Source organism: Lycium barbarum, chromosome 12 (assembly GCF_019175385.1).
Source record: "Lycium barbarum isolate Lr01 chromosome 12, ASM1917538v2, whole genome shotgun sequence".
Taxonomy (NCBI): domain Eukaryota; kingdom Viridiplantae; phylum Streptophyta; class Magnoliopsida; order Solanales; family Solanaceae; genus Lycium; species Lycium barbarum.
Genome location: NC_083348.1, coordinates 39215608 through 39228517, shown reverse-complemented (window position 1 = coordinate 39228517; position 12910 = coordinate 39215608). Strand labels below are relative to the sequence as shown.

Genomic DNA, 12910 nt, shown 5'->3' with positions numbered 1-12910 from the left:
CAACTAAGTGAACTTACTCATCCCGTAATGATGCCAAGGTCTTTGAGATTCGAAATAAAATTCATGTCACTAAGCAAGGTGAGTTGACAATTAGGGATAACTATTCCAAGTTAAGTGGGTAACGGCAGGAGATTGACTATTACCAGGATCTCCAAGTGAAGTGCACAGTGATGAAGCTTTGTTCCAACAATTGGTTGAAAAGGAAAGAATCTATAATTTTTTGGCCTGGTTTGAACCAAAGGTATGATGAGATCAGGGTTCAAGTTCTTGGCAAAGTTCATTTTCCTTCTCTTGAGGAAAGCAGTATTTATTGCTTGATAATGCTGAAAAGATCTTGAATACAACTAGAAACTTACTCATGCAAGGTAATGATGCCCAGATCTTCGAGATCCGAAATAAAATTCATGCTATTAAGCAAATGAGTTGACTATCACTGATTATTATTCTGAGTTAAGTGGGTTATGGTAGGAGATTGACTATTATCAGGATATCCATGCGAATTATAATGATGATGCAGTTCAACAATTGGTTGAAAAGGAAAGGATCTATGATTTTCTGCCCGGTTTGAACCAAGAGTATGATCAGACCAAGGAAAAGTTCTTTTCCTTTTCTCGAGGATTCAACAACATACCCAGTGTAATCGCACAAGTGGGGGTGGGGAGGGTGATGTTACGAAGACCTTACCCCTACCTTGTGAAGGTAGAGGATGCATAAACCTATATTCTATGCCTATGTTCAACAGGAAGAGAGCCGACAAGATGTCATGTTGTATCAGGTTCCAATTAAGAAGTCAGGGTTAACCGTCTCTCATGAACAACCAAAGGCAATCACTGTCGTGCTAAATTGTAGTAGCATCCCCACATATTTTATGTCTATGATGCATGCTCAAGTTAGTAGCATCCCTAATACTACAACAATTTTCTAAGAAAAGCGATCCGTAATTCATTTGCATTCCTAAATTCATGAGAACTACAAGGATCATCAATTTACATTGCTGTTATCCATTTCTGACTTGTGGTTTATCCATTTTCTTAGGGTGTTATAAGGATATGGATCCATATTTGATCCATTTTCTTATAAGGATATGATCCATATTTGATCCATTTTCATAAATCAATTATCCAACCCGGTTTTAATTGGGTGAATTGGACGGATACTTGCATTTTTTATCCATTTTTCCAGCACTAGACGAGGCCTAAAATTTATGGTATAAAAAAAGATAAATACCAACTTAACTACCATAAAACTGAGAACACGCTATTCAGGATGAATACCAACTAGTTGATATTCAAGATAATAGGGAGCTTAATGAAGAGGAAATGATGATCAGGGCAACTGTCACGGTTGAACTGGAAGATCTAGCCAAAAATGAAGAAGCAAGTTGAAGGCAAAAATCCAGGGTCTTATGGTTAAAACAAGGTGACAGAAATACTAGATTCTTCCAAAGAATGGCAACATCAAACAAAAGATACGACACAATTGATAGATTAATGGTTGGAGGTGAAGAAATGGTACATGAGGCTGATATCAAGGAAGCTATGGTTGATTTTTATGAGAAGTTGTATACAGAAACTGAATCATGGAAGCCTTCTTTTTGAGAATGGTAACATTTATATTAATATCCACGGGTATACTACACAAACAAAGTTTATCCCCCCCAACAAAAGACTTCACTTACAAAAAGGGCTCCTATATCTATTGCTAGTTACAAACTGTTTAGAACATTGAAAATATCTTCAGTTTGTGTTGCTAACTCCTGTTAACACCAAAAATAGAAAAGGCCTAAGCAGTTTATCTTGGGCTTCTGCATATTGCAGCTTTTGTTCTCAAAACATCTCTGATTCCCTTCTGCCCAAATAGACCACCAAATACATGCAAGGACAATCTTCCATCTTTCCTCCTTTTTGGATACATTTCCATGCCTTCTCTAAATTATGCTACCTGTCCCAAGATAACTGAGGAGGAAAGCCAATGGTTGCAAAGACCTTTTTCTGAAGAAGAAGTGCTAAATACCATCAATTTATGTGCAATCGACAAGGCTCCGGGCCCTGATGGCTTTACAATGGGTTTCTTTAAAGAATGCTGGGAGATTCTCAAGGAAGACCTAATGCAAACCATTCTTAATTTTCACCACAATGAATTTTTTGAGAGGTCCTTCAATGCTACTTTCACTGCATTGATACCAAAGAAGAATGGGGCAGAAGAACTTAAAGATTTAAGACCTATAAGCCTTATCGGAGGAGTTTACAAGATCATCTCTAAAATCATCACAGAAAGACGGAAGACAGTCATGGGGGAGTTGACCGATGAACACCAAACAACCTTCTTGAAAGGGAGACAGATTATGGATGCAGCCTTACTAGCTAATGAGCTAGTGGACTCCAGATTCAAACAAGGCCAGGAATTCTATGTAAATTGGATATCAAAAAAGCTTTTGACCATGTCCATTGGAGCTATTTGCTGAAGATCCTGGAAGACATGGGTTTTGGGCACAAGTGGATCAACTGGATCAAATTTTGCATCTCTAGTGTCACATTTTCTGTTCTGATAAATGGTTGTCCAGTCCAGCAAGTCTCTTCCAATCTCAAAGGGGTCTCAGACAGGGTAACCTATTGCCACCTTTCTTATTTTTGATTGCTATGAAAGGTCTTAATCACATGGTTAGGACAGCTAAATCTAATGGTTGGATCAGGGGCTTCGACTCTCAGTCCATCATTAGCAACCATCTGGAGATCACTCGTTTACTATATGCTGATGATTCACTAGTTTTTTGTGATGCTGAAGTGGAGCAGATCAGACATCTCAGAGCAATCCTGACCATTTTTGAAGCCTTGTCTGGCCTTCATGTCAACTAGAGCAAAAGTTCACTCTATCCAGTTAATCAAGTCGATGATCTTCAGAATCTAGCATGGAACCTAGGTTGTCAAGTGGGCTCCCTCCCCACTAAGTACCTAGGGATGCCTCTAGGTGCCAAAACAACAACGTACCCAGTGAAATCCCACAATGTGGGGTCTGGGGAGGGTAAAGTGTACGCAGACCTTACCCCTACAATGTAGGGAGGCTGTTTCCGAAAGAACCACGACTCAAGAGAAAGCATGGCAAAAAAGATCAGATAAGGACAAGCAATTCAAAGCAGTATGAAAATGAAATAGTGCAAGATCAAAGACCATAATAAACAATCTGGAAAAAGGAATAGATAAATAAAATACTCAAAGTACAAGAAATAACAGATAGTAGCAGAAAATCAGGGACAAGAACTATAGGGAAAAACTGAGAATACTAGGTAGAATGACGAAAATAATACTTATCCTACTGGGAAGGAAAATAATACTAATCCTACCACTAACCTTCTATCCTGATCCTCGATCTCCACACCCTCCTATCTAGGTGCCAAAACAAATCCAAAGAAATCTGGGATGCAGTTTTAGAGAGATGTAACAAGCAGCTGGCAAGGTGGAAAACTCTCTCTTTGGGTGCCCGAGTTACTCTCATCAATTCTGTCTTGGATGCCCTCCCCACATACATGATGTTTCTCTTCCCAATTCCCAGAGGAGTAGAGAAAAAGATTGACAAACTGAGACGAGATTTTCTTTGACAAGGTAATAAAGGTGCTGATGAAAGGAGATGCAAGAACCTGGTCAAATGGGACTCAATCATTTTGAAGAAGAAGGAGAGTGGGCTGGGCATTAAGAACTTGAGATTGCACAACAAAAGTTTGTTGCGGAAATGGCTATGGAGATTCAATTCAGAGGACAATTCTTTATGGAAAAGATTCATTTCCTAGAAATTTGGGATGCTAGACCAATGGATTACTAAAGAAGTTAATGGCCCTTATGGTGCCAGTGTATGGACATCAATTAGGCTCCAGCGGAATGAATTCTGGGCTATGTAGATATCATAGTTGGCGATGGCAGAAAGACTACTTTTTGGGCAGACCACTGTATTGGCCAAAACAACCTTCAATCGACTTTCCCTGACTTAGACTCTATAAGCCTCCAAGCTCAAGCACAAATCAGTCAAGTTTGGAGCCCTCAAGGGCGGGATCTTATTTTTAGAAGAGCTCTCAATGATTGGGAAATTGAAAGCTTAACCAATATGCTCCAACTCTTAGCTTCCTTTGGAGGAACTTCAGCTTATCCTGACAGACTAAAATGGAGATTGAACAACAAAGGAACTTTCTCTGTTAAGTCTGTTTACTGGAACCTCAACCATAGAACAACCTTGATTGAGATTTGGCCCTGGAAGCTCATTTGGAAAGTAAAAATCCCTTTCAAGGTCTCTTGTTTTGTTTGGTTGGTTGAAAGGAGGGCATGCTTGACCCACTAGAAGTTACAAAGAAGAGGTTTTTGGATTTGTTCAAGATGTTCCTTATGTGGTCAAGATGGTGAAACCAATAAGCACCTTTTCTTACACTGCAAGACAGCTACAAATTTGTGGAACATGTTTATACTTGGTATTAATTGGACTATGCCTAATACTACTGTGGAGCTTCTCAGATGCTGGATGAGTGTAGGGAAGAGAGGTGGAGAAGGAGACTGGTGGCAGATCATCCCAGCTTGTGTTTGGTGGACAAACTGGAAGGAAAGGAACTCTAGAAATTTTGGAGGACACTAGCAACTCTATCCAAAAAATTAGGATGAATTGTCTAATCTCTTCTATTTTTGGTGTAAACAAAATTTGTGGGGGGAGATAGGACACCTGGTAGATTTAATAGGAAAAGTGTAAGTGTAAGTTTTTGTTGGGTGCTCCTTATACTTTTGCTGTAAAGATTACAATTCAGCTTCAATAGAAGCTGAATTTTACTGTGAATACAAGTCGTTGCTAATTTCCAAAAAAAAAAAAAAAAAACTGAGAACATGCTCTCATCCATTCTAACAAGGAATTTTAGCCCCAAATTAGTTTGTCTCCTAGTAATACTGATAAAGACCACTGTATATTTAGTTATTTAGTTATTCAAATTTTAGTAAATTAATAATAATCTAAACGAATATGAATATCTCATCTGTAACTGTTTATAAAGTGAGAAGGCCAAAGTAATTTTTTTTTTTTGGACAATTTGGCCAAAGTAATATGTTAGCTGACGAATAAATTTTCCATATGCATGTGTACACAATTGGCTCACGAGCCATGTCCAAGGGATGTATATGCATAGTGTAAAAAGGCTGAAATAATACCTGGTGTGTCTCTCCAAGCTGTCACACCATGTGATCCTGTAGGCTGACCAGAAGCAGGCAATGGTGACGCGTCCAAGATCAGATTAGTTGGAAGGATTGATGGAAGAGGGCGACCTTCCCTGTGTCGCTCCATCAGGTAGAGTGCAATGCAGAATTCCCTCAAAGAAAGCATGCTGTCATTATCTTGATCTGATAAATCCCACACCTGTTTTAAGACCTCTGGAAAACCAAAAACAAACTGCATTGATGTCTCAAAGGACCAAGTAAACACCAGCTTGGCCTTAAGATAGAAAACAAGATATTCTAAGGGGTCATTTGGTTTGAAGACAAGTTATGTTGGGATTAGTTATACTAGGATTAGTTATCCTGGCATTATTTCTTATTGATTGTTTGGTTTGTTGTATTAAAAGTAACACGCATTGCATAATTTTTAAGAAATAGTTGTTCGTTTACAAAAACACCCTCCACCTTATTTAGTAGAAAAAGAGTATGAGGGACCTCAGGGCTATTTTTGTCATTTTCATTCTTGTATCCTGGGATAACTATTCCTGGGATTGTTATTCCACCCCCTGCCAAGGATAACTTATCCTAGTACATTTTTGTTATATCCCGTATTTTGTACATTCGGATATGTCAATGTTACACCCCCGAAAAATTTCGCGCTACAAAATCATAGACGGCGTGGTACGAGCTCGAAAAGGTGTTAAGTCAAACAAGGATTAAGGATGAATATTGGGTGATCTAAGTCTAAGAATATATACACATACGACATTTGGAGACAATATGGTGTGAATTGGTTCATAAGTTATTTAACGAAAAACCCTCGTTACAGTAAGTTAAGGTGGGGCCCACACGTCGGGACCTTATAAAAGACATATGAATAGATATATCAGTAGTACATTTGAAGTTGAGCATGTCATAAGAAGGATCCATAAGCCAAAAATGAGTGTAAGCCCTCCAAAAGGACAATTTAAGAAAACGTTTTCGGATGACCTGACTTGTAGGGGCAAAAACGGTATTATAAGTTTGGAATTTGGGAAAACGCCCAGAAATAAAAGTTGTAGATAATTGAAATAGCTTTCCAACGATAGGTCGTGGGCCTATAGGTGACATCGGGATAAGGAGATATGAACATTTTAAGGCAGGAGGGTCGAGTTGAACAGTAAATCCGGCCCAACCCGAATCCAATTCGGGTCAGGCCCATTACCCACGCTTTTTAATAGAAAAATTCGGTTTCTCTCCCTCATTTCAGACCAAGAGGACCTGGAAAACTCTAGAGAAAAAGAGAGAGGAGAGCCTAGAGAGAAAACCAGTTTTTGACCAAAATCGGAGCCCCGAATCCCGAAGCCCATGAAGAGAAAAGTGTTCTACGTCGCGTTGCCTTCGATTTGAGCTAAAAATAAGAGGGTGGACGTGGTGGCTGTGCACTTAAGGTATGAATAAGGCACTTTTTCATTGTTAACAAGTTTATTTAGAGTTTTAACGGATTAGAACGAAGAAACTAGCGTGATAAATTCGTTTGTTGGTATGGTTGAATTGTAGAATGGGGTTTGAAGAAAATTTTGGATGAAAACAAATGTATTTAACTTGTAGAATGTGGAGGATGTTGTTATTGATGTTGTTAGTGTTAATTTTGACCTCTTTGCGGAAATAAAATTATTAAATAGTTATATCGCGAATTGGTTGGTTGGGAAAATTTGGAAAATAATGTGCAGGCTGTTTTACGGCATATGTTGGTGTTTGAAATGATGTTAATATATTTGGTATTGTTGTTGATGTGTTGGTTGCTGAATTGTAATTCTGGGCTAGGCATATAAACAGGGGAGGTGCTGCCGAAATTTCTGCAGGCAAATGTTAATTCAAGATTGAACTCCTAAGGGCTTATGGTTAATGTTTGGTATTTGTGATCAATTGTAGATTTTGGAGAATTTGGAACTTGAATTTGGAGTAGCATAAAAAGCGGAAAAGGTATGTAAAGCTACCCTTTTTCTTCTCTTGGCATGTCCTAGGTGTACTAGATTCGGATTTGAGCCTCGTGGGTTATTTTTTGAAACTGGTAACTGGATTGTATTCCATATGAACAAAACAGTACATAGGTTGTACTGAAACCATATCTACAAAAGTACTCCAAGACTCTACTATTCTAATCCTATATTGAATCTAATACATCAATAATGGAAATAGTATCATCTGAGTAGGCCTGATTACACCAAAAACAAAGCAATAAAATACAATTCAACTTGACCTTCTGCACTCCATTCTCTATACTCTCAAAACATCTGGAGTTTCTCTCCCTCCATATTGCCCACCATATGCTGGCAGGGACCATTCTCCATCTATTTCTGTTCTTTGCCTGCAATCCTGCCTCTTCCCAACTCTTTAGAGCCTCTGAAACCTTGCTAGGCATAGTCCAGGCTATACCTTTGAGATTTAAAAATATTCTCCAAAGCTGTTGTGTAAACTTACAGTGTAAAAACAGATGGTTAACTGTCTCTGCTGTTTCTCCACATAGGAAACATCTAGAGCATAAAATTATCCCCCTTTTCATCAAATTATCCTGTGTAAGAACTGATTCTTTAGCTAAAAGCCACACAAAGCAGCTAACTTTATGTGGGATTTTGGATCTCCAAATGTGTTTCCAAGGCCAGTTGGTAATCTGTTGAATTGATTGATTCATCATCCTGTAGGCTGAACTAACTTTGAACAATCCTTTTTTATTCCCCACCCACCAAAAAACATCCTCTCCTAGCTGAAGTCCCTTAAATTGTTGCAATATGTTAAGAAAATCAGCCACTCTTTGTATCTCCCAATCATTGATTTGCCTTCTGAAAGTGAAATTCCATCCTTGAGGTGTCCACAAATCAGCCACAGTCCTTTGATGATCTAAGACAATGTTGTATATATCTGGAAATAGTGTTTCCAGATGACCAGCCTCAAGCCAATTATCCTTCCAGAATCTGGTTTTGACCCCATTCACTACTTTGATCTTGGAGTTGCACTTAACTTCATTCCATAAGGCTCTTATGGATCTCCACAGACTAACCCCATATGGTGTGGTAACCTCCTTTGTCATCCAGCTATCTTCCTCTTCATATTTTGCATTGATAACTTTCCTCCATAAAAGTTGATTTTCATTGGCATACTTCCATAGCCACTTCATTCTAAGTGCTTTGCTCTGCATTTTCATATCTTTTATTCCCAGTCCCCCACTCTTCTTGCCGGTGATCACTACTTTCCACTTCACCAAGTGAAATCCTTTTTTTTCTTTATTTCCTTGCCACAGGAATTTCCTCCTGATGCTATCCAACCTCTTGATAATCCCTGTTGGAATTGGAAACAGGGACATCATATATGTTGGTAGGGCATCAAGGACTGAGTTGATGAGTGTCACTCTACCCCCCAAGGACAAATATTGGCTTTTCCATCTGGCTAGTTTCCTCTCACATTTTTCAATCACATTGTTCCAAATCTCTGTTGAATTAGATTTGGCTCCCAGAGGCATTCCCAGATAGATAGTTGGCAGAGTACCTACTTCACCACCTAGATTTGCAGCCAACAAGTTCATGTTTGGGACTTCATTGATAGGATACAAAAAACTCTTCCTCCAATTAATGTGCAGCCCAGAGATTCCTTCAAATAGGACTAGTATCATCCTTAAAAACCTTAGTTGCTCCTCTTCAGCATCACAAAAGATCAATGTGTCATCTGCATATTGGAGATGTGTCACCTCCAGACTTTCATTACCAGCTCTAGCCACCTCAAAACCATTTATCCACCCATTCACCTTTGCTGTCTTGATCATATTGTTTGGACCTTCCATTGCAATCAAAAATAGGAAAGGTGACAAAGGGTCACCTTGCCTGAGACCTCTTTGTGCTTTAAAAAAACCTGCTGGGGAACCATTAATCAGAACTGAGAAACTAGTAGTTGATATGCAGAATTTGATCCATTGGATCCATTTCTGTCCAAAACCCATCATCTCCAAAACCTGGAGTAAGTACCTCCAGTTTACATGATCATATGCTTTTTCAATATCTAACTTGCAAAGGATTCCAGGTTTCTTCTGCTTAAACCTGGAATCTACTGCTTCATTAGCTATTAGCACAGCATCCATAATTTGTCTGCCCTTAATGAAGGCCATCTGCTGGGAGTCCACTAGTTTTGCAATGACCTCTTTCATTCTTTCAGTCAACACTTTGGAAAAGATTTTATAAATACTACCTATCAAACTGATAGGCCTGAAGTCCCTTAGTTCCTTAGCACCTTTCTTCTTAGGAATGAGAGTAATGAAAGTTGCATTAAAACTTTCCTCAAAAACTCCTTGCTCATGGAAGTTGTGAAAAGTGTTCATTATGTCATGCTTCACTACTTCCCAACATTTGATGAAGAAACTCATGGTGAATCCATCAGGGCCTGGAGCTTTGTCAACTGCACACAATTTTAGACATCTCAATACTTCATTTTCTTCAAAACTGCCTTGTAAAGACTCCTTTTCCTCCTCTGATATAGTAGGGCAATTTGTGAAGTTACAGGCTGGCCTCCATTGTGTAGTCTCAGAATACAGCTTTTGATAGTAATCAATTATCTCTTCTTCAATTCTAGCTGGCTCCTCAATTGTTTCTCCCTGAATCACAAGCTGATCAATATTGTTATATCTTCTGTGAGCATTTGCCATTTTGTGAAAGAACTTAGTGTTCTTGTCCCCTTCTTTTAACCAGAGTGATCTTGATTTCTGTCTCCAAGATATTTCTTCATTCTTGACCAACTCCTCATACTCCATAAGCAAATTTGCCTTCTTGATTGATTCCTCTTCTGTTAGGGCTCTTTCTTCCAGCACTACGTCCATTTCAGCCATCTGTCCTAGCAAACTTCTTCTTTTAGAGCCCAAGTTTCCATCCTCACTTCTGCTCCAAGTCTTGAGATTAGACTTTAGAGCTTTTAATTTACAAGCAAGTATGTAGTCTGGTTTGCCTGTGAAGTTGAAAGAATTCCACCAACCCCTAACTCTATCCACAAAACCCTCGGAGCCTAGCCACCAGTTTTCAAATTTAAAATAACTTTTACTCCTATTCCATGAACCACCTTGTAAAGCAACAGGAATATGGTCTGAAACCAGTCTTTGAAGAGGAATCTGTTTCAAATTGTTGAAACTATCATCAAACTCTTTTGAGATTAATATCCTGTCAATTCTAGAAGCTATCTCTAAATTGTCACCTTTGAACCAAGTATAAGTAGCATCCTCAAGCTGTAGGTCAATTAGGTTCATGTCTTCAATGAAATCAGAAAATTCCTTCATCCCCCTGGTTCTTTGAGTACAGTTTTTCTTCTCTGAGATAAACCTAGTGACATTATAATCTCCACAAACAGCCCATGGCCCTTCCATTAAGCCCCTCACAGAACCGAATTCTTCCCACACCAGTCTCCTTTCTTTATAAGAGTTTGGAGCATACACTCCTGTGATATGGCATGAGAAGTTTTGTAATTGTGCTTCAAACTTGCAGGTTAGAGTGTAAGCACCTATTTCAAGAACATCCCCCCTCCATACTCTTTTATCCCACATCAACAGAATCCCCTCTCTTGTTCCACTAGCTTCCAAACAAGCAAAATTAATCCATCTTCCCCCCGATTTGTTTCACCAGTTCTGTAATGTCACCCTCAATTTTAGTTTCCTGAAAACAGATGATATCTGCTCTCCAGTCAAAAACTAAACTGCTCACCAGTCTCCTTTTGTCCCTATTGTTTAATCCCCTAACATTCCATGTTACTAGTTTGAACTGCATTAAGAAACAGGGATGATACTTCTCCCCTTGTACCTATTCCCATTGCTCTTGTATTTAACATCAAAAGAAACAAGACCTTTCAGCTCTTGTGCACCCTTAAACCTTGTTTTTCTGCATTCAGAATCCTGCACCATTCTTCTTGCTTGTCTACTGCTGTCAATTTGCAGTAATAGTTCCATAGCCTCTTCCTCGTGCCCCTGGAAATCTACCCCAAAAATTTTGTTGAATTTGCTCATATTTTGTTGTACCCATACCGAAGCTTCTTGCTCTTTATCCATGATTGTTTGCTGTTGCTGAATTTGGATAGGCTCTGCCTCCTCAACTTCCCAGTTTTCAATAGCATTGAAAGGATTCAGATCTGCTATCTCAGATAGGTCCTCTGCCACCCTCTTTCCACCACTTTCCCCAGCCACCATCTGCCAATCATCTTTTCCCACCCCTTTTGAAGTTTCCCCAATCACCTCCCTAGACAAGTTCATCACCACTTCTGCAAAAGTGTTCACATCCTTTGCAGTTTGTGTGCATGCATGCTTTTCTTTTTGTTTTGAGAGCTCAGCCATGGTCATGCAGTGCCAATTGTTGTTGTACAATGTTGAGGGAAAGTAATAATCACAAGTTAAGTCATTAAAGATAACTTGTCTAGCAAAATCAGGCCCATTTATCACTTTCAGAGGTTTCTGAGGTGTGGGCTCACATACCCGGCCCAATCCTGAAATTTCATTTAAACTGTTCACTTGCCCATCACATGATACCTCTGATGGGAAGTCAACTACTGTATCTGACAGTCCCATGTGATGCATATCTCTAGAATCCCTAGGAGGATGGGATTCTTGTACTTCTTTGCAGAGGTCATCTCCTTTTACCCAGCATGCAATAGCTTTACCTGGATCTTTCACAGCATCATCTACAGCAGCATCTCTGATGGTTCTTCCTTCCTTTTCCGGTGTGATTTCGAATCTCGTTTTACTTTCCACCCAGATTGGGAAGTAATACGTGATTCCATTACGATTGATCGACACCTCCCTTGGAATAAATCTACCATCATTGGACACCAAGATTCTTGCCCATTTCATATGGTTCTTGAGTTCTGTCTCCTCCTCTGTAGCCACCCATCCCCCACAGATTTCACCTATTTCTTGGAAAATTTTCTGTGACCACAAATGCAGTGGAATGCCCACTGCTCTGATCCAAGTCTCCTTTACTTCAATGGAGTTTGAGACACTTCCTGATAATGGGCTCCACCATTCGAGGTTAAAACAGATGTTCTTCCACCTCCATTGTCCTTGGAGAGTTTGTTCAGCCATATGTCTATTTGGGAATTCAAATAGGAACATATCATTGTAAAGCTCATAGATGTTTAACCCAATAGCTTTTTCCAGTTGGATGAAGACCATCTCCTTATATCTGCTAGGGTAGGTTTTTCCTTTGACTTTTCTCCACAACATCCAACCAAACATCTCTTCAAGAGCCCATTTTCCTGATTTGCAGATGATTCTGATATTTCAATGCTTCCCTTCTTGCTTTTAACCTCTGCTGTACGGAGATTTCTCGACTGCCATTTACTCTCTTGTACTACCTTTGAGAAAGGGTAGTTGGTTTCATTAATTCTAGGAGGGGCTGCTTGTTTCTGCTTTGAGTGGCACTTAATGAATCTTTCAATCTTAAATGCTAAGTCAACCCATCCAGCATTCAATACAGGCTCCGGAATAATGAGGACTGATCTGCCACTACCATTTAAAGATAGGATGCTCATATATCTCCCATGCTCATTGTGTTTCCTGGTGCAAAAGTGCTCTGCTTCTTGTTCAGAAGTTTTCCATCTCCTCACCACCTTCTTCTGATCTGTTGAGGCTTCTTTCAAAGTGAAAATGATCCACTCCATGATTTTTCTACTTATGGATGTCCTCCTCATCATCTTTCTACTTCTTTCTACCCATTCATACCAGTCAGAGTTTC

At 39.3% G+C, this 12910-nt stretch overlaps 1 protein-coding gene across 1 annotated transcript in view; it reads right to left on the bottom strand.

Moving 5' to 3' along the window:
- Nucleotides 1-12910, bottom strand: part of LOC132624998 (uncharacterized) — a 35407-nt gene that overhangs the window by 10050 nt on the left and 12447 nt on the right. The window contains exon 3 of the mRNA XM_060339763.1: nt 5175-5393. Coding sequence (XP_060195746.1) covers nt 5175-5393 — 219 coding nt within the window. The remainder of the gene's footprint in view (nt 1-5174; nt 5394-12910) is intronic.